Source organism: Pseudophryne corroboree, chromosome 5 (assembly GCF_028390025.1).
Source record: "Pseudophryne corroboree isolate aPseCor3 chromosome 5, aPseCor3.hap2, whole genome shotgun sequence".
In the NCBI taxonomy this organism is placed as follows: Eukaryota; Metazoa; Chordata; class Amphibia; order Anura; family Myobatrachidae; genus Pseudophryne; species Pseudophryne corroboree.
The window spans coordinates 270,579,663-270,604,981 of NC_086448.1; the positions used below are offsets into that span (position 1 = coordinate 270,579,663).

Genomic DNA, 25,319 nt, shown 5'->3' on the forward strand with positions numbered 1-25,319 from the left:
AATTTTTATTTATAAAAATTCTTTTTTTATATACATTTTTCTCATTTCACTTTACCAACTTAGACTATTTTGTACAGATCCATCACATAAAATTCAGATAAAAAAAAAGAATTAAATTACAGGTTGTAATGTAACAAAATAGGTAAAAAGCCAAGGGGGTAAATACTTTAGCAAGGCACTGTATATTAACTAAAAAAAAAAGTAAAAAAAAAGAAGTGGTTTTGAAGGGAAAAAGTCAGTTAAGTGGTAAAAGTTCACTGTAGATCTCTCTTCCTAAAGTGCATAGAATATGCTGGTATGCTTTTATATGCTATATAAATTAGCTTTTAATAAATGAGTGAATGCTCCTCAGACCTATCATACAGTATAAGACTGGTTACCAGCCCGTCAAAATGACAAAGTAACATAATCGTAATGTCAGCACTGGTGGCTGTGTACGGACGAGCGAAGCAACAGTTGAATTGATCCGTCTGCACCATCTAATGATGCTGGCACACATAATACTTGAAAATTCCCTACAGAAGTGAGGAGTAGCGTTAGCCTTTTATTATATGGGATGTGACAATGTAAAAATATATTAAATCTTGCCCTGTGCCTTAATAATCCTCTAAAGGTCAACTATCCGTATTGAGCAATGGTTCCTTTCCACTGTCAGAAGTTGTGATGTTTGTTGTTAAGGCCAATATCATAAAAAGCCATTGTAAATAACTCTCATAAGTAAAATTTTAAACCTTCATCAATGTATTGCAGTTAATGAAGACACTTTCTGAAAGGGGAATTCAATTGTTTTTGGACTGCCCGAATTTCCCACCATTTTAGCTCGGCAACCATTTTGAGCTGGCGAGTAGATGTCCATCCAAACGCTGACTTAACGGCAACACACCCAGTACTTTACAAAAGTTTGGCTACTTTACGTGTCTTTTCCCTTGCATTTTAGACACAACAGCCACAATAAGTGATGGGTGCTCATGGCACAAATAGTTAAATAGCTCCTGACAGGATACAGGTGCGATAAAACAATTGAGTTCCCCCCCAAAAGATGTTAATTCTTCTAACATATGATTGTCATGTTCTGTTAAATCCTATGGGGTCTAATTCAATTGAAGTCGGATCCTTTCCGACGGAAAGGATCAGATAGTTCAGTATTCAGTTTGAGGCCAAATCCAACAGGTTTAGGCAGTTTACGACAATGTCAATCTGACTCTTTTTTTTTTTTTTAAAGTCGGATTGACATTGTCGAAAACGGGACTAAAACCGGTCTGATTTGGCTGCAAATCTGACAAAACACGTGGGTCCGCGGCTAATCTGAAGTTCCACGTGTTCTCCGTCAAGTCCGAAAAACGACATCCTCATTGAATAGGTCGAATCATGATTCGACCTAAAAAAGTCGGAAACTGCCGTCTTTCCAACTAGACGGCAGTTCCGACTAGAATTTAATACACCTCTATATAATAAAAGGCTAACGCTGCTCCTCATCTCTGAATGGGAATTGAAGTGTTTTGTATGCCAGGGGCCAGTAGATGGCGCCTGACGGAGCAAATCAAGTGTTGCTCTGTTCGGCCGTGCACAGTCGCCAGCACTGGCATTACTGTTTAGATATTTTGACGGGAGGGTGACTAGTCTTGTATAATAATTTAAATTGAGACAAATTGCATCTGGATGATGTTATGCAGTCTAAAACTACATGAATCTTTCTGCATGTGACTTAATTTTATGTTTTTTGTGTTTTCTTTTAAAGGAAAGACCAGAAGTGCTCCTGCTTTGCGCTTATTAAAACAAGAAGTCCCATACTCTGCAGAAAAAAATGCTACATCCCCAATGCAAATACTTGACCCTTCCCGCAAGCTGAATGATGAAGAAAAATCTAAAGATTGTACAATATCGGAAATTAGTGTCAATAAATGTTCCACAAATACATGTAACGCCTATGCTCGAGGCCTACCAAACCCAATTGTGAGGCTTGAAAACTGCAAAAGCCTCCATAAACAACCTTGCACAGACACAAAAACATTAGCAGTCAAAAGCATGTCTGCTGTCAAGGATCTCAGTACGCAAAATAAAGTCTCCTCCGATAACATTGTAACATCTAACAATGCTTGCCTATCTGCTTTAGATAAGGCAGAAAACAATGACGTTTTTGAATCGACTTCAATTGGGAAGAAACCACGGCTAATTCGTAGGTTGATAACAGTAAAACAGAAATGTAAAAAGAAAGCACAAAAAGTAAACATGCACATTGAAAGGGGTGATAGTCATAGCACAGGTTCCGATAGTACTACTATGAAAGTGAGAAATGAAGGAACTGAATTTAGGGTGGAACAGCCAGATAATGTCAAATTGTCATATTTACACAATGATGATTTGCTTGAAGAGACAAATAATAATACTATAACACATGTAAATTCAGAGGAAATTAATGAAGTTTCTGTCCAGAAAACTACTGAAGGCACATATTCTTGCATTTCTTGGAACAACTGGCGCGACCAGTCACCGATTTTGTCAGAAGAGGAAATTAGTGACAGAGACTCTATTAATAAGTGGGCAATGTCTCCCAGCAATGCTGGTTATTCGAATTCCTCACAAACGGTAGAAAAAGAACATGTGTCCTGCCAACGAATCGTTCCATTTAGTGGGAAGAGCATATGGAAGTGTTCTTGTGCCAGAACCTGTGTTTGGGATTTCGCACGGAAAGTAGCAGCTGATAGTACAGAAATATTGGGAATTAAAGCTGAGCGTTCGCTTGAGATTTACTCAAGTTACATGCCTCATTTATTTGAAAGTATTAGTGAGGAAAGCATGCAGGGAAGAACAGAAGACATTAACAGTGAAGTGCTAGATAAAGAGACCAAGTTATGCTCAGAAAATAGTCCACATTCTATTAACACAAGTGTTTCCATATTGGATGAATCTCATTGCACTGAGACAGAAATAACCACTGACGAAGCGGATGACGGACGAGTTGCTTCTGTACCCTTACCATCTGAAGCTAAAAGCATGGAGGAAAATCTAGCTACTAGCATAGATTTTGAATCTGATGATATACAAAATACTAGTCCACCAACCCTATCCAGTGACCCACAAAAAGCTGATAAAAACCATCCAGTTTCCAAATCCCCAGAAAAGTCTGGTACTATACTAAAATTGAGTGATTCATTTGATATTGGCAAAGGCGTAACTGGAGAAAGTCCTATAATAAACCGCACTCCTACTATTTCTTATCTTGAGGACATTTTGGTTCTGGATGTCATTCCGGATGATCCAGATCTCTTTGACTTTTCCAGTGAGGAAGAGATACATTTTTCTAATTCCAAAATTTATACCTCTATTTCAAAGCCAAAGATGAAGCAGTTTATTCCAAAGGAAAAGCCATCTCCAGATATTAAAAGGTATTGCGACTTTCTCTTTGTAGGGGGGCATGTTGGGTTATGTTTCACCATCCTTCCCCATAATTGTACACACAGCAGTGACATCACTGCAGGCTGCCTTTTTCTCACCAGGTTACTAAGCTTAAGAGAATCCTCTGACAAATATGTTTCAGGGGTTGCAATAGGAACAAACGCATAGGAGGTGATTCAATTTGTGCACGTGCTCCCTGCTGGGCGTCAATATGAATTGGCGTCTATCAAAACTATTCAAATGTTGCTCCGGTGCGATCCCCATTAGTATTTAACGCACCTGACAGCCCAGGGTTTAGCTGCACAAACCCATCTAAATTCCATATTGGAGTGCCTAAACCACGGACTTTTTACACTTTTTTTTTTTTCCCCTCTCGTGGCTGCTAGAAAAAGTGTTTGCCACGGCTAGTGGGCGTCTGATCAGAGCAACAATTGAGTAGCTCCGGTAGACGCCCATTAGTATAGACGCCTAGCATGGGGCACGCACAACAACTGAATCAATTGCAGTTTATCTTGCATAAATGTTAACGTTAATACTAGTATACTTTTTTAAATCTTTTACGTTTTGAAGCTGTCTTTATGATGGAAGGAAGTTTGTGGTTCACAGTTAAGTTTGTGTCTTAATTTGCAATGTCTTGATCCTGTGTTCTTGTTTTGTTTTTTTCTGAATTTGTTGGCAGATAAATGTACTTCTAGAACATTTTCCTTGTAGCTACCAGTTTTCTTTTGTAATTCGAACTGATTTTGAAAAGTGACAATATGAAAACTTCATAATTGCACTTATTCTATTTAACTATTGCTGTTACAAAACAGAGTACAGTATATTTAAAGGATATTCCAATGCTAACATGCTGTAGCTTTCCCTGTATGCTATAATAATAACATAGAAAATCAATAATATAAATCCAATATAATATCCTCACTCGGCTTGTTTACCCAGTCTAAATAATGGCAAGAGTGCACTGACTAGTTTCTAATTCGGATTATAGTCGGATATCTAATTCGGATATAGTCAGATTATAGTATTTCTAAAGTGTGTTATTTGCAACCCGTATTTAGCTTGTACTTGCAGTGTAATGCAGCAGAAAGGGTAAATGAAAAACTTTTGGATTGGATTAAAAAAATGTACTTTTCTAAGCATTTTAAAGTAATATCTTGTGTGTATAATTAATCCTTTTGTTTTTGTCTGTTTTATTGTTTTTTTGCTTTTCTTTTAGCAGTAAAGCTCATACCCAAAGGATTGAACATTCTTTTGATAGTTACATAGACGAATCAAATGATTTTAATACTGGTAAGATATGCGTTATCAATTTCTACCTAAGTAATACATTTAATATTTGTCTAAGAAATAATCCATACTTAATTTGTTTTATTTTTATAATTTACTCTACAAAAAAAAATTATGGTCAACAGGGACCTAACACTTGAAAACTATACAAAACAAAAATAGCTCCAGGTCGAAGACCTAAACTCTTTCCCTCTTTTGACCTAGCAACTAATCTAAAAAATTAAGGGGAGACCTATCTCAATAAATGCTCACAGAAACTGGTAAGCATTCTGATAAAACACAATCTACTTATCCTGGAGCAAGTCGATAAGGAAATTTAAACGCTTGGCAAAAAAATTAGGAGTAGGAATGAGACGAACATGTTTTGATAAGGACAAGAAATTTTTGGAAGTTTCTGAATAGAATATCTTTGCTAGGAAGAAGAATAAATTCCTCAGGGACAAAATAGACTTTGCCACTGCAAATTTCTTCAGATGGAGGAAAAGAATAAGACCAGAAGTGAATGAATACTCGGCGTACAGTTCTTTCGAGGTGGAATCCTTTGAAACAAATATTAGGGTAATTATCAGATACTGCTCAGATGTCACCCCATGGAACATCATCTGCTCTCTTTTTTTATAGAGTGCCCCGTAATCCTAAGGAAACCATCAAAACACAAGAAAAAGATGTGCAGGAGCAAGAAACAGAAAAGGAGCGTGAAGTCTTAACAGTTCCCCAAAGACAATCACAACGCATTCAGAAATAATCAAGCCTAAACACTAACAAGAAAGATCCCACATCAGTATATAATCAGATTATTAAGGTCCTTACTTACAATAAACATCTATATTGGTTTCCAATGGTAAATTCCTAAAAAATAGTTGTTGAGGTGCTACCCACTATTCAATCGAGACCAAAGCACTAAAGATAGATTAAGAAATAAGAACTGTGTATAAAAAATACTCCTCTTTCTTCTGAGGTTGCCGTCTTACTATTGTTAATGTTCCAAAAATAGGGGCATAACAGCCCTTATATAAATGAACATTATTGTTTTATCCTATTTACCATAAATTCATGCCTATTTTACCTGTGTCCCTTATCTCCCTGATAGGCGAGTAATAAAATAATTTTCATAAAAATGGTTTGTGTTTATTTCTCTGACGTCCTAGTGGATGCTGGGAACTCCGTAAGGACCATGGGGAATAGCGGCTCCGCAGGAGACTGGGCACAAAAAGTAAAAGCTTTAGACTAGCTGGTGTGCACTGGCTCCTCCCCCTATGACCCTCCTCCAAGCCTCAGTTAGATTTTTGTGCCCGAACGAGAAGGGTGCAAGCTAGGTGGCTCTCCTGAGCTGCTTAGAAGTAAAAGTTTAAATAGGTTTTTTATTTTCAGTGAGTCCTGCTGGCAACAGGCTCACTGCATCGTGGGACTAAGGGGAGAAGAAGCGAACTCACCTGACTGCAGAGTGGATTGGGCTTCTTGGCTACTGGACATTAGCTCCAGAGGGACGATCACAGGTTCAGCCTGGATGGGTCCCGGAGCCGCGCCGCCGGCCCCCTTACAGAGCCAGAAGAGCGAAGAGGTCCGGAGAAAGCGGCGGCAGAAGACGTTCCTGTCTTCAAATAAGGTAGCGCACAGCACTGCAGCTGTGCGCCATTGCTCTCAGCACACTTCACACTCCGGTCACTGAGGGTGCAGGGCGCTGGGGGGGGGGAGCGCCCTGAGACGCAATAAAAACGATATAAAAACCTTATATGGCTAAAAAAAATGCATCACATATAGCTCCTGGGCTATATGGATGCATTTATCCCCTGCCAGTTTCCTGAAAAAAGCGGGAGAAAAGGCCGCCGTGAAGGGGGCGGAGCCTTTCTCAGCACACAAGCGCCATTTTCTTTCACAGCTCCGCTGGAAGGACGGCTCCCTGACTCTCCCCTGCAGTCCTGCACTACAGAAACAGGGTAAAACAGAGAGGGGGGCACTATTGGCAGCTAATACATAAATACAGCAGCTATAACAGGGAGTAACACTTATATAAGGTTATCCCTGTATATATATATATAGCGCTCTGGTGTGTGCTGGCAAACTCTCCCTCTGTCTCCCCAAAGGGCTAGTGGGGTCCTGTCCTCTATCAGAGCATTCCCTGTGTGTGTGCTGGGTGTCGGTACGATTGTGTCGACATGTATGAGGAGGAAAATGATGTGGAAGCAGAGCAATTGCCTGTGTTAGTGATGTCACCCCCTAGGGAGTCGACACCTGACTGGATGGTAGTAATTAAAGAATTACGTGACAATGTCAGCACTTTGCAAAAAACTGTTGACGACATGAGACAGCCGACAAATCAATTAGTGCCTGTTCAGGCGTCTCAGACACCGTCAGGGGCGCTAAAACGCCCGTTACCTCAGATGGTCGACACAGACCCTGACACGGATACTGAATCCAGTGTCGACGGTGACGAGACAAACGTAATGTCCAGTAGGGCCACACGTTACATGATCACGGCAATGAAGGAGGCATTGAACATTTCTGACACTACAAGTACCACAAAAAAGGGTATTATGTGGGGTGTGAAAAAACTACCAGTGGTTTTTCCTGAGTCAGATGAATTAAATGAGGTGTGTGATAAAGCGTGGGTTTCCCCCCGATAAAAAAACTGCTGATTTCTAATAAATTATTGGCACTATACCCTTTCCTGCCTGAGGTTAGGGCACGTTGGGAAACACCCCCTAGGGTAGATAAGGCGCTCACACGCTTATCAAAACAAGTGGCGTTACCGTCTCCTGATACGGCCGCTCTCAAGGAACCAGCTGATAGAAGGCTGGAAAATATCTTAAAAGGTATATACACACATACCGGTGTTATACTGCGACCAGCGATCGCCTCAGCCTGGATGTGCAGCGCTAGAGTGGCTTGGTCGGATTCCCTGACTGAAAATATTGATACCCTGGATAGGGACAGTATATTATTAACTATAGAGCATTTAAAGGATGCATTACTATATATGCGAGATGCACAGAGGGATATTTGCACCCTGGCATCTAGAGTAAGTGCGATGTCCATTTCTGCCAGAAGAACGTTATGGACGCGACAGTGGTCAGGTGATGCGGATTCCAAACGACATATGGAAGTATTGCCGTATAAAGGGGAGGAGTTATTTGGGGTCGGTCTATCGGACCTGGTGGCCACAGCAACGGCTGGAAAAACCACCTTTTTACCCCAGGTCACCTCTCAGCAGAAAAAGACACCGTCTTTTCAAACCCAGTCCTTTCGTCCCTATAAGGGCAAGAGGGAAAAAGGCCGCTCGTTCCTGCCCCGGGGCAGAGGAAGGGGAAAAAGACTGCACCATGCAGCCTCTTCCCAGGAGCAGAAGCCCTCCCCCACTTCTGCCAAGTCCTCAGCATGACGCTGGGGCTCTGCAAGCAGACTCGGGCACGGTGGGGGGCCGTCTCAAGAATTTCAGCGCGCAGTGGGCTCACTCGCAAGTGGACCCCTGGATCCTGCAGGTAGTATCACAGGGGTACAAATTGGAATTCGAGACGTCTCCCCCTCGCCGGTTCCTGAAGTCTGCTCTACCAACGTCTCCCTCCGACAGGGAGGCAGTATTGGAAGCTATTCACAAGCTGTATTCCCAGCAGGTGATAATCAAGGTACCCCTCCTACAACAGGGAAAGGGGTATTATTCCACGCTGTTTGTGGTACCGAAGCCGGACGGCTCGGTGAGACCAATTTTAAATCTAAAATCTTTGAACACTTACATAAAAAGGTTCAAATTCAAGATGGAGTCACTCAGAGCAGTGATAGCGAACCTGGAAGAAGGGGACTATATGGTATCTCTAGACATCAAGGATGCTTATCTCCATGTCCCAATCTACCCTTCTCACCAAGGGTACCTCAGGTTTGTGATACAAAACTGTCATTATCAGTTTCAGACGCTGCCGTTTGGATTGTCCACGGCACCACGGGTCTTTACCAAGGTAATGGCCGAAATGATGATTCTTCTTCGAAGAAAAGGCGTATTAATTATCCCTTACTTGGACGATCTCCTGATAAGGGCAAGGTCCAGGGAACAGTTAGAGGTCGGAGTAGCACTATCTCAGGTAGTGCTACGTCAGCACGGGTGGATTCTAAATATCCCAAAACCACAGCTGATTCCAACAACACGTCTACTGTTCCTAGGGATGATTCTGGACACAGTCCAGAAAAAGGTGTTTCTCCCGGAGGAGAAGGCCAGGGAGTTATCCGAGCTAGTCAGGAACCTCCTAAGACCAGGACAAGTGTCAGTGCATCAGTGCACGAGAGTCCTGGGAAAAATGGTGGCTTCTTACGAAGCGATTCCATTCGGAAGATTCCATGCAAGAACTTTTCAGTGGGATCTGCTGGACAAATGGTCCGGATCGCATCTTCAGATGCATCAGCGGATAACCCTATCTCCAAGGACAAGGGTATCTCTCCTGTGGTGGTTACAGAAGGCTCATCTTCTAGAGGGCCGCAGATTCGGCATTCAGGATTGGATGCTGGTAACCACGGATGCCAGCCTGAGAGGCTGGGGAGCAGTCACACAGGGAAGAAATTTCCAGGGCTTGTGGTCAAGCATGGAAACGTCTCTTCACATAAATATCCTAGAGCTAAGGGCCATTTACAATGCCCTAAGTCAAGCAAGGCCTCTGCTTCAGGGTCAACCGGTATTGATCCAGTCGGACAACATCACGGCTGTCGCCCACGTAAACAGACAGGGCGGCACAAGAAGCAGGAGGGCAATGGCAGAAGCTGCAAGGATTCTCCGCTGGGCGGAAAATCATGCGATAGCACTGTCAGCAGTGTTCATTCCGGGAGTGGACAACTGGGAAGCAGACTTCCTCAGCAGACACGACCTCCACCCGGGGGAGTGGGGACTTCATCCAGAAGTCTTCCAAGTGATTGTAAACCGTTGGGAAAAACCAAAGGTGGACATGATGGCGTCCCGTCTCAACAAGAAACTGGACAGATATTGCGCCAGGTCAAGGGACCCTCAGGCAATAGCGGTGGACGCTCTGGTAACTCCGTGGGTGTTCCAGTCGGTATATGTGTTCCCTCCTCTTCCTCTCATACCAAAAGTACTGAGAATCATAAGAAGGAGAGGAGTAAGAACGATACTCGTGGCTCCGGATTGGCCAAGAAGAACTTGGTACCCGGAGCTGCAAGAGATGCTCACGGAGGACCCGTGGCCTCTACCTCTAAGGAAGGACCTGCTCCAGCAGGGACCTTGTCTGTTCCAAGACTTACCGCGGCTGCGTTTGACGGCATGGCGGTTGAACGCCGGATCCTGAAGGAAAAAGGCATTCCAGATGATGTCATCCCTACCCTGATCAAGGCCAGGAAGGATGTAACTGCAAAACATTATCATCGCATTTGGCGAAAATATGTTGCGTGGTGTGAGGCCAAGAAGGCCCCTACGGAGGAATTTCAACTGGGTCGTTTCCTACATTTCCTGCAAGCAGGATTGTCTATGGGCCTAAAATTAGGATCCATTAAGGTTCAAATTTCGGCCCTGTCGATTTTCTTCCAGAAAGAACTGGCTTCAGTGCCTGAAGTTCAGACGTTTGTCAAAGGGGTACTGCATATACAGCCTCCTTTTGTGCCTCCAGTGGCACCTTGGGATCTCAATGTAGTTTTAGGGTTCCTAAAATCACATTGGTTTGAACCACTTGCCACAGTGGATTTGAAATATCTCACATGGAAAGTGGTAATGCTGTTGGCCCTGGCTTCAGCCAGGCGCGTATCAGAATTGGCGGCTTTATCCTATAAAAGCCCTTACCTGATATTTCATTCGGATAGGGCGGAATTGAGGACTCGTCCTCAATTTCTCCCTAAGGTGGTTTCAGCGTTTCACATGAATCAACCTATTGTGGTACCTGTGGCTACTAGGGACTTGGAGGACTCCAAGTTGCTGGACGTAGTCAGGGCCCTGAAAATATATGTTTCCAGGACGGCTGGAGTCAGAAAATCTGACTCGCTGTTTATACTGTATGCACCCAACAAGCTGGGTGCTCCTGCTTCTAAGCAGACGATTGCTCGTTGGATTTGTAGTACAATTCAACTTGCACATTCTGTGGCAGGCCTGCCACAGCCAAAATCTGTAAAAGCCCCTTCCACAAGGAAGGTGGGCTCATCTTGGGCGGCTGCCCGAGGGGTCTCGGCTTTACAACTTTGCCGAGCAGCTACTTGGTCAGGGGCAAACACGTTTGCTAAATTCTACAAATTTGATACCCTGGCTGAGGAGGACCTGGAGTTCTCTCATTCGGTGCTGCAGAGTCATCCGCACTCTCCCGCCCGTTTTGGAGCTTTGGTATAATCCCCATGGTCCTTACGGAGTTCCCAGCATCCACTAGGACGTCAGAGAAAATAAGAATTTACTTACCGATAATTCTATTTCTCATAGTCCGTAGTGGATGCTGGGCGCCCATCCCAAGTGCGGATTGTCTGCAATACTTGTATATAGTTATTGTTACAAACAAATCGGGTTGTTTATTGTTGGAAGCCATCTTTTCAGAGGCTCCTACGGTTATCATACTGTTAACTGGGTTCAGATCACGAGTTGTACGGTGTGATTGGTGTGGCTGGTATGAGTCTTACCCGGGATTCAAGATCCTTCCTTATTATGTACGCTCGTCCGGGCACAGTATCTTAACTGAGGCTTGGAGGAGGGTCATAGGGGGAGGAGCCAGTGCACACCAGCTAGTCTAAAGCTTTTACTTTTTGTGCCCAGTCTCCTGCGGAGCCGCTATTCCCCATGGTCCTTACGGAGTTCCCAGCATCCACTACGGACTATGAGAAATAGAATTATCGGTAAGTAAATTCTTATTTTTCCTTCAGAAGAAAATATACAAAGAAGGCGTATCCAATTAGCTGCGATAATGCGATCACAGCTAATGTTGTCATACCTATATCCCGAAAAATTGGCTTTTCTCTATCGTCCTAGTGGATGCTGGGGTTCCTGAAAGGACCATGGGGAATAGCGGCTCCGCAGGAGACAGGGCACAAAAAGTAAAGCTTTTCCGATCAGGTGGTGTGCACTGGCTCCTCCCCCTATGACCCTCCTCCAGACTCCAGTTAGATTTTTGTGCCCGGCCGAGAAGGGTGCAATCTAGGTGGCTCTCCTAAAGAGCTGCTTAGAGAAAGTTTAGCTAGGTTTTTTATGTTACAGTGATTCCTGCTGGCAACAGGATCACTGCAGCGAGGGACTGAGGGGAGAAGGAGTCAACTCACCTGCGTGCAGGATGGATTGGCTTCTTGGCTACTGGACATCAAGCTCCAGAGGGACGATCACAGGTACAGCCTGGATGGTCACCGGAGCCGCGCCGCCGGCCCCCTTGCAGATGCTGAAGACAGAAGAGGTCCAGAATCGGCGGCTGAAGACTCCTGCAGTCTTCTAAAGGTAGCGCACAGCACTGCAGCTGTGCGCCATTTTCCTCTCAGCACACTTCACACGGCAGTCACTGAGGGTGCAGGGCGCTGGGAGGGGGGCGCCCTGGGAGGCAAAATGAGTACCTATAAAGGCTAAAAATACCTCACATATAGCCCTAGAGGCTATATGGAGATATTTAACCCCTGCCTGATTTCTCAAAATAGCGGGAGACGAGCCCGCCGGAAAAGGGGCGGGGCCTATCTCCTCAGCACACGGCGCCATTTCCTCTCACAGCTCCGCTGGTCAGGACGGCTCCCAGGTCTCTCCCCTGCACTGCACTACAGAAACAGGGTAAAACAGAGAGGGGGGGCAAATTTATGGCGATATTTTTATATAACAAAGCAGCTATAGGGGAGCACTTATTATAAGGCTATCCCTGATATATATATAGCGCTTTTGGTGTGTGCTGGCAAACTCTCCCTCTGTCTCCCCAAAGGGCTAGTGGGTCCTGTCTTCATTAGGAGCATTCCCTGTGTGTCTGCTGTGTGTCGGTACGTGTGTGTCGACATGTATGAGGACGATATTGGTGTGGAGGCGGAGCAATTGCCAAATATGGGGATGTCACCTCCTAGGGGGTCGACACCAGAATGGATGCCTTTATTTATGGAACTACGGGATAGTGTCAACACGCTAAAGCAGTCGTTTGACGACATGAGACGGCCGGACAATCAATTAGTGCCTGTCCAGGCGACTCAAACACCGTCAGGGGCTGTGAAACGCCCTTTGCCTCAGTCGGTCGACACAGACCCAGACACAGGCGATGACTCCAGTGGTGACGGTGACGAATCAACCGTATTTTCCAGTAGGGCCACACGTTATATGATTTTGGCAATGAAGGAGGCGTTACATTTAGCTGATACTACAGGTACCACTAAACAGGGTATTATGTGGGGTATGAAAAAACTACCTATAGTTTTTCCTGAATCAGAAGAACTAAATGACGTGTGTAATGAAGCGTGGGTTGCCCCTGATAAAAAGCTGATAATTTCAAAGAAATTATTGGCATTATACCCTTTCCCGCCAGAGGTTAGGGAGCGCTGGGAAACACCTCCTAGGGTGGACAAGGCGCTAACACGCTTATCTAAACAAGTGGCGTTACCCTCTCCTGAGACGGCCGCACTTAAAGATCCATCAGATAGGAGGATGGAAAATATCCAAAAAAGTATATACACACATGCAGGTGTTATACTACGACCAGCTGTAGCAACTGCCTGGATGGGCAGTGCGGGGGTAGTTTGGTCAGAATCCCTGATTGAAAATATTGATACCCTGGACAGGGACAATATTCTACTGTCGTTAGAACAAATAAAGGATGCATTTCTTTATATGCGTGATGCACAGAGGGATATATGCACACTGGCATCACGGGTAAGTGCTATGTCCATTTCGGCCAGAAGAGCTTTATGGACGCGACAGTGGACAGGCGATGCGGATTCAAAACGGCATATGGAAGTTTTGCCGTATAAGGGGGAGGAGTTATTTGGAGTCGGTCTATCAGATTTGGTGGCCACGGCTACAGCCGGGAAATCCACTTTTCTACCTCAAGTCACTCCCCAACAGAAAAAGGCACCGACTTTTCAACCGCAGCCCTTTCGTTCCTTTAAAAATAAGAGAGCAAAGGGCTATTCATATTTGCCACGAGGCAAAGGTCGAGGGAAGAGACAGCAACACGCAGCTCCTTCCCAGGATCAGAAGCCCTCCCCGGCTTCTACAAAAGCCTCAGCATGACGCTGGGGCTTCTCAAGCGGACTCGGGGACGGTGGGCGGTCGTCTCAAAAATTACAGCGCGCAGTGGGCTCACTCGCAAGTAGATCCCTGGATCCTGCAGATAATATCTCAGGGATACAGGTTGGAATTAGAGACAGATCCACCTCGCCGTTTCCTGAGGTCTGCTTTACCAACGTCCCCCTCCGAAAGGGAGACGGTGTTGGAAGCCATTCACAAGCTGTACTCTCAGCAGGTGATAGTCAAGGTACCTCTTCTGCAACAAGGGAAGGGGTATTATTCCACTCTTTTTGTGGTACCGAAGCCGGATGGCTCGGTAAGGCCTATTCTAAATCTGAAGTCCTTGAACCTGTACATAAAGAAGTTCAAGTTCAAAATGGAGTCACTCAGAGCAGTGATAGCGAACCTGGAAGAGGGGAACTTTATGGTATCCTTGGACATCAAGGATGCGTATCTCCACGTTCCAATTTACCCCTCACACCAGGGGTACCTCAGGTTCGTTGTACAAAACTGTCACTATCAGTTTCAGACGCTGCCGTTCGGATTGTCCACGGCACCTCGGATCTTTACAAAGGTAATGGCCGAGATGATGATTCTTCTTCGAAGAAAAGGCGTATTAATTATCCCATACTTGGACGATCTCCTAATAAGGGCGAGGTCCAGAGAACAGCTAGAGATGGGATTAGCACTGTCTCAAGAAGTGATAAAACAGCACGGGTGGATTCTGAATATTCCAAAATCCCAGTTAATGCCGACAACTCGTCTGCTGTTCCTAGGGATGATTCTGGACACGGTTCAGAAAAAGGTTTTTCTCCCGGAGGAAAAAGCCAAGGAGTTATCCGAGCTTGTCAGGAACCTCCTAAAACCAGGAAAGGTGTCTGTACATCAATGCACAAGAGTCCTGGGAAAAATGGTGGCTTCTTACGAAGCGATTCCATTCGGCAGATTCCACGCAAGAATTTTCCAAAGGGATCTGTTGGACAAATGGTCAGGGTCGCATCTTCAGATGCACCTACGGATAACCCTGTCTCCAAGGACAAGGGTGTCTCTTCTGTGGTGGTTGCAGAGTGCTCATCTATTGGAGGGCCGCAGATTCGGCATACAGGATTGGATCCTGGTGACCACGGACGCCAGCCTGAGAGGCTGGGGAGCAGTCACACAAGGAAGAAACTTCCAGGGAGTATGGACGAGCCTGGAAACGTCTCTTCACATAAACATTCTGGAACTAAGAGCAATATACAATGCTCTAAACCAGGCAGAACCTCTGCTTCAGGGAAAACCGGTATTGATCCAGTCGGACAACATCACGGCAGTCGCCCATGTGAACAGACAGGGCGGCACAAGAAGCAGGAGGGCAATGGCAGAAGCTGCAAGGATTCTTCGCTGGGCAGAGAATCATGTGATAGCACTGTCAGCAGTGTTCATCCCGGGAGTGGACAACTGGGAAGCAGACTTCCTCAGCAGACACGATCTTCACCCGGGAGAGTGGGGACTTCATCCAGAAGTCTTCCACATGCTGGTAACCCGTTGGGAAAGACCAATGGTGGACATGATGGCGTCTCGCCTCAACAAAAAACTGGACAGGTATTGCGCCAGGTCAAGAGATCCGCAGGCAATAGCTGTGGACGCGCTGGTAACGCCTTGGGTGTACCAGTCGGTGTATGTGTTTCCTCCTCTGCCTCTCATACCAAAAGTATTGAGAATTATACGGCAAAGAGGCGTAAGAACGATACTAGTGGTTCCGGATTGGCCAAGGAGGACTTGGTACCCGGAACTTCAAGAGATGATCACGGAAGATCCGTGGCCTCTACCTCTAAGGAGGGACTTGCTTCAGCAGGGTCCCTGTCTGTTTCAAGACTTACCGCGGCTGCGTTTGACGGCATGGCGGTTGAACGCCGGATCCTAAAGGAAAGAGGCATGCCGGAAGAAGTCATTCCTACTTTGATTAAAGCAAGGAAGGAAGTAACCGTGCAACATTATCACCGAATTTGGCGAAAATATGTTGCGTGGTGCGAAGATCGGAGTGCTCCGACGGAGGAATTTCAACTGGGTCGATTCCTACATTTCCTGCAATCAGGATTGTCAATGGGTCTCAAATTGGGATCTATTAAGGTTCAAATTTCGGCCCTGTCGATTTTCTTTCAAAAAGAATTGGCTTCAGTCCCTGAAGTCCAGACCTTTGTTAAGGGAGTGCTGCATATACAGCCTCCTGTGGTGCCTCCAGTGGCACCGTGGGATCTAAATGTGGTTTTGGACTTCCTAAAATCTCATTGGTTTGAACCACTAAAAAAGGTGGATTTGAAATATCTCACATGGAAAGTGACCATGCTTCTAGCCCTGGCTTCTGCCAGGAGAGTGTCAGAATTGGCAGCTTTATCTTACAAAAGCCCATATCTGATTTTCCATTCGGACAGGGCAGAACTGCGAACTCGTCCGCATTTTCTCCCTAAGGTGGTGTCAGCATTTCATCTGAACCAGCCTATTGTAGTGCCTGCGGCTACAAGTGACTTGGAGGACTCCAAGTTACTGGACGTTGTCAGAGCATTAAAAATATATATTGCAAGGACAGCTGGAGTCAGAAAATCTGACTCGTTGTTTATATTGTATGCACCCAACAAGATGGGTGCTCCTGCGTCTAAGCAGACGATTGCTCGTTGGATCTGTAGCACAATCCAACTTGCACATTCTGTGGCAGGCTTGCCACAGCCTAAATCTGTAAAGGCCCACTCCACAAGGAAGGTGGGCTCATCTTGGGCGGCTGCCCGAGGGGTCTCGGCATTACAACTTTGCCGAGCAGCTACGTGGTCAGGGGAGAACACGTTTGTAAAATTTTACAAATTTGATACTCTGGCTAAGGAGGACCTGGAGTTCTCTCATTCGGTGCTGCAGAGTCATCCGCACTCTCCCGCCCGTTTGGGAGCTTTGGTATAATCCCCATGGTCCTTTCAGGAACCCCAGCATCCACTAGGACGATAGAGAAAATAAGATTTTACTTACCGATAAATCTATTTCTCGGAGTCCGTAGTGGATGCTGGGCGCCCATCCCAAGTGCGGATTATCTGCATAAGTTGTACATAGTTATTGTTAACTAATTCGGGTTATTGTTAAAGGAAGCCATCTTTCAGAGGCTCCGCTGTTATCATACTGTTAACTGGGTTTAGATCACAAGTTGTACGGTGTGATTGGTGTGGCTGGTATGAGTCTTACCCGGGATTCAAAATCCTCCCTTATTGTGTACGCTCGTCCGGGCACAGTACCTAACTGGAGTCTGGAGGAGGGTCATAGGGGGAGGAGCCAGTGCACACCACCTGATCGGAAAAGCTTTACTTTTTGTGCCCTGTCTCCTGCGGAGCCGCTATTCCCCATGGTCCTTTCAGGAACCCCAGCATCCACTACGGACTCCGAGAAATAGATTTATCGGTAAGTAAAATCTTATTTTCTCTGACGTCCTAGTGGATGCTGGGTACTCCGTAAGGACCATGGGGTATAGACGGGCTCCGCAGGAGACTGGGCACTCTTAAAAGAAAGATTAGGTACTATATCTGGTGTGCACTGGCTCCTCCCTCTATGCCCCTCCTCCAGACCTCATTTAGTATCTGTGCCCGGCCAGAGCTGGATGCACCCTAGGGGCTCTCCTGAGCTTCCTAGAAAAGAAAGTCTTTGTTAGGTTTTTTATTTTCAGTGAGATCTGCTGGCAACAGACTCACTGCTTCGTGGGACTGAGGGGAGAGAAGCGAACCTACCTACTTGCAGCTAGCTTGGGCTTCTAAGGCTACTGGACACCATTAGCTCCAGAGGGATCGAACACAGGCCCAGCCTCGGTTGTCCGGTCCCGGAGCCGCGCCGCCGTCCCCCTCGCAGAGCCAGAAGAACGAAGAGAAGTTGAAAATCGACGGCTGAAGACTCCGGTCTTCATTAAGGTAGCGCACAGCACTGCAGCTGTGCGCCATTGCTCCCTTAGCACACCACACACTCCGGTCACTGATGGGTGCAGGGCGCTGGGGGAGGGCGCCCTGGGCAGCAATTAGAGTACCTTACATGGCTAAATAGCACATAATACAGCTATTAAACTGTATATGTGCATAATCCCCCGCCATAAAGCATCTAAAAAAGCGGGAGAAGTCCGCCGAGAAAGGGGCGGGGCTATCTTCCTCAGCACACCAGCGCCATTTTCTCTTCACAGCTCCGCTGGAAGGACGCTCCCCAGGCTCTCCCCTGCAGTTCCAGACTTCTAGGGTAAAAAAAGAGAGGGGGGGCACATAAATTTAGGCGCATAACTGTGTATATAAGCTGCTATAGGGGAAAAAAATCACTCTGTATAGTGTGCATCCCGGCATTATATAGCGCTGTGGTGTGTGCTGGCATACTCTCTCTCTATCTCCCCAAAGGACTTGGTGGGGTCCTGTCCTCAGTCAGAGCATTCCCTGTGTGTGTGCGGTGTGTCGGTACGACTGTGTCGACATGTTTGATGAGGAAACTTATGTGGGGGCGGGGCAGATGCCGATAAGTGTGATGTCACCCCCGGCGGGGCCGACACCAGAGTGGGTGGATATGTGGAAGGTATTACACGACAGTGTCAGCTCCTTGCATAAAAGGTTCGATGACATAACAGCTGTGGGACAGCCGGCTTCTCAGCCAGTGCCTGCCCAGGCGTCTCAAAGGCCATCAGGGGCTCAAAAACGCCCGCTACCTCAGATGGCAGACACAATGTCGACACGGAGTCTGACTCCAGTGTCGACGAGGACGAGACTAAGGTACAATCCACAAGGGCCATCCGTTGCATGATTACGGCAATGAAAAATGTGTTGCACATTTCTGACATTAACCCAGGTACCACTAAAAAGGGTATTATGTTTGGGGAGAAAAAGCAACCAGTGGTTTTTCCCCCATCAGATGAGTTGAATGAAGTGTGTGAAGAAGCGTGGGCTTCCCCCGATAAGAAACTAGTGATTTCAAAAAAGTAACTGATGGCGTACCCTTTCCCGCCAGAGGACAGGTTACGTTGGGAGACATCCCCTAGGGTGGATAAGGCGCTCACACGCTTGTCTAAAAACGTGGCACTGCCGTCTCAGGATACGGCCGCCTTAAAGGAGCCTGCGGATAGAAAGCAGGAGGCTATCCTGAAGTCTGTATATACACACTCAGGTACTATACTGAGACCTGCAATTGCTTCAGCATGGATGTGTAGTGCTGCAGCAGCTTAGTCCGATACCCTGTCAGATAATATTGATACCCTCGACAGGGAGACGATTTTGCTAACCATAGAGCATATTAAAGACGTTGTCTTATATATGAGAGATGCACAGAGGGATATTTGCCGGCTGGCATCTAGAATTAATGCAATGTCCATTTCTGCCAGGAGAGTATTATGACTCGGCAGTGGACAGGTGATGCTGATTCTAAAAGGCACACGGAGGTTTTGCCTTACAAGGTTGAGGAATTGTTTGGGGATGGTCTCTCGGACCTCGTATCCACAGCAACAGCTGGGAAGTCGACATTTTTACCTCAGGTTTCCTCACAGCCTAAGAAAGCACCGTATTATCAGGTACAGTCCTTTCGGCCCCAGAAAGGCAAGTGGGTCAGAGGCGCTTCCTTTCTGCCCAGAGGCAAGGGAAGAGGGAAAAAGCTGCACCAGACAGCCAGTTCCCAGGAACACAAATCCTCCCCCGCTTCCTCTAAGTCCACCGCATGACGCTGGGGCTCCACAGGCGGAGCCAGGTGCGGTGGGGGCGCGTCTCCGGAACTTCAGCGACCAGTGGGTTCGCTCACAGGTGGATCTCTGGGTTCTGCAAGTGGTATCTCAGGGATACAAGCTGGAGTTCGAGGCCACTCCCCTTCGCCGTTACCTCAAATCAGCCTTGCCAGCTGCTCCCAAAGAAAGGGAGGTAGTACTGGCAGCCATTCACAAGCTGTACCTCCAGCAGGTGATAATCAAGGTACCCCCCTTCAACAGGGGAGGGGTTACTATTCCACAATGTTTGTGGTACCGAGACCAGACTGTTCAGTGAGACCCATCCTAAATTTAAAATCCTTGAACACTTATATAAGGAAGTTCAAGATGGAATCGCTCAGGGCGGTTATTGCAAGCCTGGAAGAGGGGGATTTTATGGTGTCGTTGGACATCAAGGATACATACCTACATGTCCCCATTTACCCACCTCACCAGGAGTACCTCAGGTTTGTGGTACAGGACTGTCATTACCAATTCCAGACGTTGCCGTTTGGTCTATCCACGGCACCGAGGGTATTTACCAAGGTAATGGCCGAAATAATGATACTCCTCAGAAAGAAGGGAGTTATAATTATCCCGTACTTGGACGATCTCCTGATAAAGGCGAGGTCCAAAGACCAGTTGCTAGTCAGCGTAGCACTATCTCAGGAAGTGCTGCATCAGCATGGCTGGATTCTGAATATCCCAAAGTCACAGCTGATTCCTGCGACACGTCTGCTGTTCCTGGGCATGATTCTAGACACAGAACAGAAGAAGGTGTTTCTCCCGGAGGAGAAGGCCCAGGAATTATCATCTCTGGTCAGGGACCTCCTGAAACCAAAACAGGTGTCGGTGCATCACTGCACGCGAATCCTGGGAAAGATGGTAGCTTCTTACGAAGCGATTCCCTTCGGCAGGTTCCATGCAAGAATCTTGCAGTGGGATCTGTTGGACAAGTGGTCCGGATCGCATCTTCAGATGCATCGGTTGATCACCCTGTTCCCGAGGGCCAGGGTGTCTCTGCTGTGGTGGCTGCAGACTGCTCATCTTCTCGAGGGCCGCAGATTCGGCATACAGGACTGGGTCCTGATGACCACGGACGCAAAACTCCGAGGTTGGGGAGCAGTCATTCAGGGAAGAAACTTCCAAGGACAATGGTCGAGTCAGGAAACTTCCCTAGACATAAATATGCTGGAACTAAGGGCCATTTACAAAGCCCTGAGTCAAGCAGAATCCCTGCTTAAAAACCAGCCGGTGCTGATTCAGTCAGACAACATCACGGCAGTCGCCCATGTAAACCGACAGGGCGGCACAAGAAGCAGGATGGCAATGGCAGAAGCCACAAGGATTCTTCGATGGGCGGAGAATCATGTGCTAGCACTGTCAGCAGTGTTCATTCCGGGAGTGGACAACTGGGAAGCAGACTTCCTCAGCAGACACGACCTCCACCCGGGAGAGTGGGGACTTCATCCAGAAGTCTTCAAGCTGATTGTAAACCGTTGGGAACGACCACAGGTGGACATGATGGCGTCCCGCCTCAACAAAAAGCTAAAAAGATATTGCGCCAGGTCAAGGGACCCTCAGGCGATAGCTGTGGACGCTCTAGTGACACCGTGGGTGTACCAGTCGGTTTATGTGTTCCCTCCTCTTCCTCTCATACCCAAGGTACTGAGGATAATAAGAAAGAGAGGAGTAAGAACTATACTCATCGTTCCGGACTGGCCAAGAAGAACTTGGTACCCGGAACTTCAAGAAATGATCTCAGAGGACCCATGGCCTCTGCCGCTCCGACAGGACCTGCTGCAGCAGGGGCCCTGTCTGTTCCAAGACTTACCGCGGCTGCGTTTGACGGCATGGCGGTTGAACGCCGGATCCTAAGGAAAAAGGGCATTCCGGATGAAGTCATTCCTACGCTGATAAAAGCTAGGAAGGATGTGACAGCAAAACATTATCACCGCATAAGGCGAAAATATGTTGCTTGGTGTGAGGCCAGAAAGGCCCCAACAGACGTTTGTTGCTTAATCAGCCCCCTTTTGTGCCTCCAGTGGCACCTTGGGATCTCAACGTTGTGTTGGATTTCCTAAAATCACATTGGTTTGAGCCACTTAAGACCGTGGAGTTAAAATATCTCACGTGGAAGGTGGTCATGCTGTTGGCCTTGGTTTCGGCCAGGCGGGTGTCAGAATTGGTGGCTTTGTCGTGTAAAAGCCCATATCTGATTTTCCATATGGACAGGGCAGAATTGAGGACTCGTCCCCAATTTCTTCCTAAGGTGGTATCAGCGTTTCATTTGAACCAACCTATTGTGTTGTCTGCGGCTACTCGAGACTTTGAGGATTCCAAGTTGCTGGACGTAGTCCGGGCCCTGAAAATCTATGTTTCCAGGACGGCTGGAGTCAGAAAAACTGACTCGCTATCTATCCTACATGCACCCAATAAGCTGGGTGCTCCTGCTTCAAAGCAGACTATTGCTCGTTGGATCTGTAGCACGATTCAGCTTGCTCATTCTGCGGCTGAACTGCCGCATCCTAAATCAGTGAAAGCCCATTCCACGAGGAAGGTGGGCTCTTCTTGGGCGGCTGCCCGAGGGGTCTCGGCTTTACAACTTTGCCGAGCTGCTACTTGGTCGGGTTCAAACACTTTTGCTAAATTCTTCAAGTTTGATACCCTGGCTGAGGAGGACCTTGAGTTTGCTCATTCGGTGCTGCAGAGTCATCCGCACTCTCCCGCCCGTTTGGGAGCTTTGGTATAATCCCTATGGTCCTTATGGAGTACCCAGCATCCACTAGGACGTCAGAGAAAATAAGAATTTACTCACCGGTAATTCTATTTCTCGTAGTCCGTAGTGGATGCTGGGAGCCCGTCCCAAGTGCGGACTCTCTGCAATACATGTATATAGTTATTGCTTAACTAAAGGGTTATTGTTATGAGCCATCTGTTGAGAGAGGCTCAGTTGTTGTTCATACTGTTAACTGGGTATAATTATCACAAGTTGTACGGTGTGATTGGTGTGGCTGGTATGAGTCTTACCCTGGATTCCAAATCCTTTCTTAGTAATGTCAGCTCTTCCGGGTACAGTTTCCCTAACTGAGGTCTGGAGGAGGGGCATAGAGGGAGGAGCCAGTGCACACCAGATATAGTACCTAATCTTTCTTTTAAGAGTTCCCAGTCTCCTGCGGAGCCCGTCTATACCCCATGGTCCTTACGGAGTACCCAGCATCCACTACGGACTACGAGAAATAGAATTACCGGTGAGTAAATTCTTATTTTCGCAGTGCACTCCCGTTTATTGCACCTATCCTATTCCAAAATGGTGATAATCGGATTAGCATGATAATTCTAGCGTACAAAAGCTGAGATAAGAAGAAAAAAGTGGGGAAATCTGCTCATACTCCCAAAAAAGCCAAACTAACATAAGAAAACATTATAGATGTCTATAAGTGGCCATAGTAAAACTATGAATGCTCTTCACATAAGTATATACACACTTAAGTACTTTCTCCTCTATATTTATTTGTGACTTTATACAGATATTTTATTGTGCACTACTGGTTGTTCGCTATAATGTGTAAAAGGGCACTAGTCACAGCCTGAACGTTGTCTGTATAATATCACTAATGATATTTGGAAGGTACTCTACATATAGGTCCTGTTAGTGTCACTGTAATGTAAGTACGTCAGGTTCATATAGTTGAAGTGGGGCCGCTATTGCCAGCTTAAGAGACCCTGTGTTTTACAGTGCAGGCGATAACGTTTACAGCCGCATCTATCAGCGTTTCAATAATAAGGCTGACCTGTGATCTAGTGATTGGAGCAGCACGGCTATTTCGGACTCTTCAATCCCGGGTATACTGATAATGTGACCAGTCGTGTACTCAACCACATATGTTAGAAGCTGGTGGCACAAGAAAAGGCATTAGTAATCCATCTAACCATGCATTCATAAATAGTATAAATATGCAACAGCCTCAGGAAATGCCAAAACAATTTCACAAGCTGCTTTCTCAAGGCATCAAGGGTTTGATGCCTTGAGAAAGCAGCTTGTGAAACAGAGTAATGTTGCCCGAAACTATGTATATGGAGGAGGCATTTAAACTGTTGACACCTTTTGCTATAAACGATCACTTCTCACCCCAATGGATAAGTATCTTGTATTCTATACAAGGATGATTAGATCGGGTGTGGTTCATCAAATCGACAGTGTCTAGGTCGACAATGTCTAGGTCGACCACTATAGGTCGACAGTCACTAGGTCGACATGGATGGAATGTCGACAGGAGTGCTAGGTCGACGGGTCTAAAGGTCGACATGAGGATTTTTTTATTTTTTTTGGGGTGTCGTTTTCTTCGTAAAGTGACCGGGACCCCAAATTAGTGCACCGCGTCCCCTCGCATGGCTCGCTTCGCTCGCCATGCTTCGGGCATGGTGCCTTCGCTCCGCTACCGCTTCGCTCGGCACACTTTACCGTTCCAATCGTAGTCCACGTGGATCGTTAAGTATGAAAAAATCCCAAAAAAATGTGAAAAAACTCATGTCGACCTTTAGACCTGTCGACCTAGAAACCCTGTCGACCTTCCATCCATGTCGACCTATAGTGGTCGACCTAGACACTGTCCATCTTCAGACCGGATCCCGATTAGATCTGCCTTGTAAAATGGGACAAATGATAAAAATGAACTGTGATTGGGACCAGACTTGATGAACTAAATCTGTTAGGTTTTTTTTTGGATGTAGAATCTCTTTTATACTAGCATCAATCATGAGGCAGGCATTTTTGTTGTAAAGTATTTCCTGAGCATGAAAATCTTGACGTGAGTTCCATGTATTTCTATTGGATCTCCTATACTTCGTGCGCAATAGAAATTATTTTCTCATACGTCCTAGAGGATGCTGGGGACTCCGTAAGGACCATGGGGGTATAGACGGGATCCGCAGGAGACATGGGCACACTATAAGACTTTGAATGGGTGTAAACTGGCTCCTCCCTCTATGCCCCTCCTCCAGACCTCAGTTAGACTCTGTGCCCAGGAGTGACTGGACACACACTAGGGGAGCTCTACTGAGTTTCTCTAAAGACTTTGTTAGGTTTTTTTATTTTCAGGTAGACCTGCTGGCTACAGGCTCCCTGCATCGTGGGAGTGAGGGGAGAGAAGTCAGACCTACTTCTTCTTAGTTCAAGGGCTCTGCTTCTTAGGCTACTGGACACCATTAGCTCCAGAAGGTTCGAACACTTGGTACGCCTAGCTGCTTGTTCCCGGAGACGCGCCGTCAACACCCTCACAGAAGAAAGAAGCCGGGTGAGTATGTGAAGAACAGAAGACTTAAGTGACGGCAGAAGACTTCGGTGAGGGAGGTACAGCGCAGCGGTCGCGCTGTGCTCCATGCTCCCACACACCAACGGCACTCACAGGGTGCAGGGGGGGGGGGGGGGGGGCGGAGCGCCCTGGGCAGCAAGTTACTGATATCTTAAAACGCGCCATTGCTCCCACGCCGACGGCTTACAAGGGCGCGGGGGGGGGGGCGCCCTGGGCAGCAATATATACCTTTTTTAAGGGTGGCTACGTAATATACAGTGTGCAGACACTGTATAGGGACCCCCGCTGGCATAAAGAACGATATTTTCTAGCCGGCTGAAGCGCGCCGAGAAGGGGCGGGTCTTAGACCCCACAACACTTTCAGCGCCCTTTTCCTCCATGTCCCCGTCATAGCAGTGAAAACACACGTGGGGGGGCACAGTGTTTAGTGTATATAGACAATATAACACTAAGTTATTTAAATGAG

At 46.6% G+C, this 25,319-nt stretch overlaps 1 protein-coding gene across 5 annotated transcripts in view; it reads left to right on the plus strand.

Moving 5' to 3' along the window:
• TOPAZ1 (testis and ovary specific TOPAZ 1) overlaps positions 1-25,319 on the plus strand; it is a 627,583-nt gene that overhangs the window by 138,162 nt on the left and 464,102 nt on the right. For 4 of the 5 annotated variants that reach the window (XM_063922327.1, XM_063922324.1, XM_063922326.1 and 1 more), the window contains exons 2-3: positions 1,739-3,386; positions 4,613-4,686. In XM_063922327.1, coding sequence (XP_063778397.1) covers positions 1,819-3,386; positions 4,613-4,686 — 1,642 coding nt within the window. In that variant the 5' untranslated portion in view covers positions 1,739-1,818. The remainder of the gene's footprint in view (positions 1-1,738; positions 3,387-4,612; positions 4,687-25,319) is intronic. The other variant, XM_063922325.1, reaches the window with a different exon arrangement.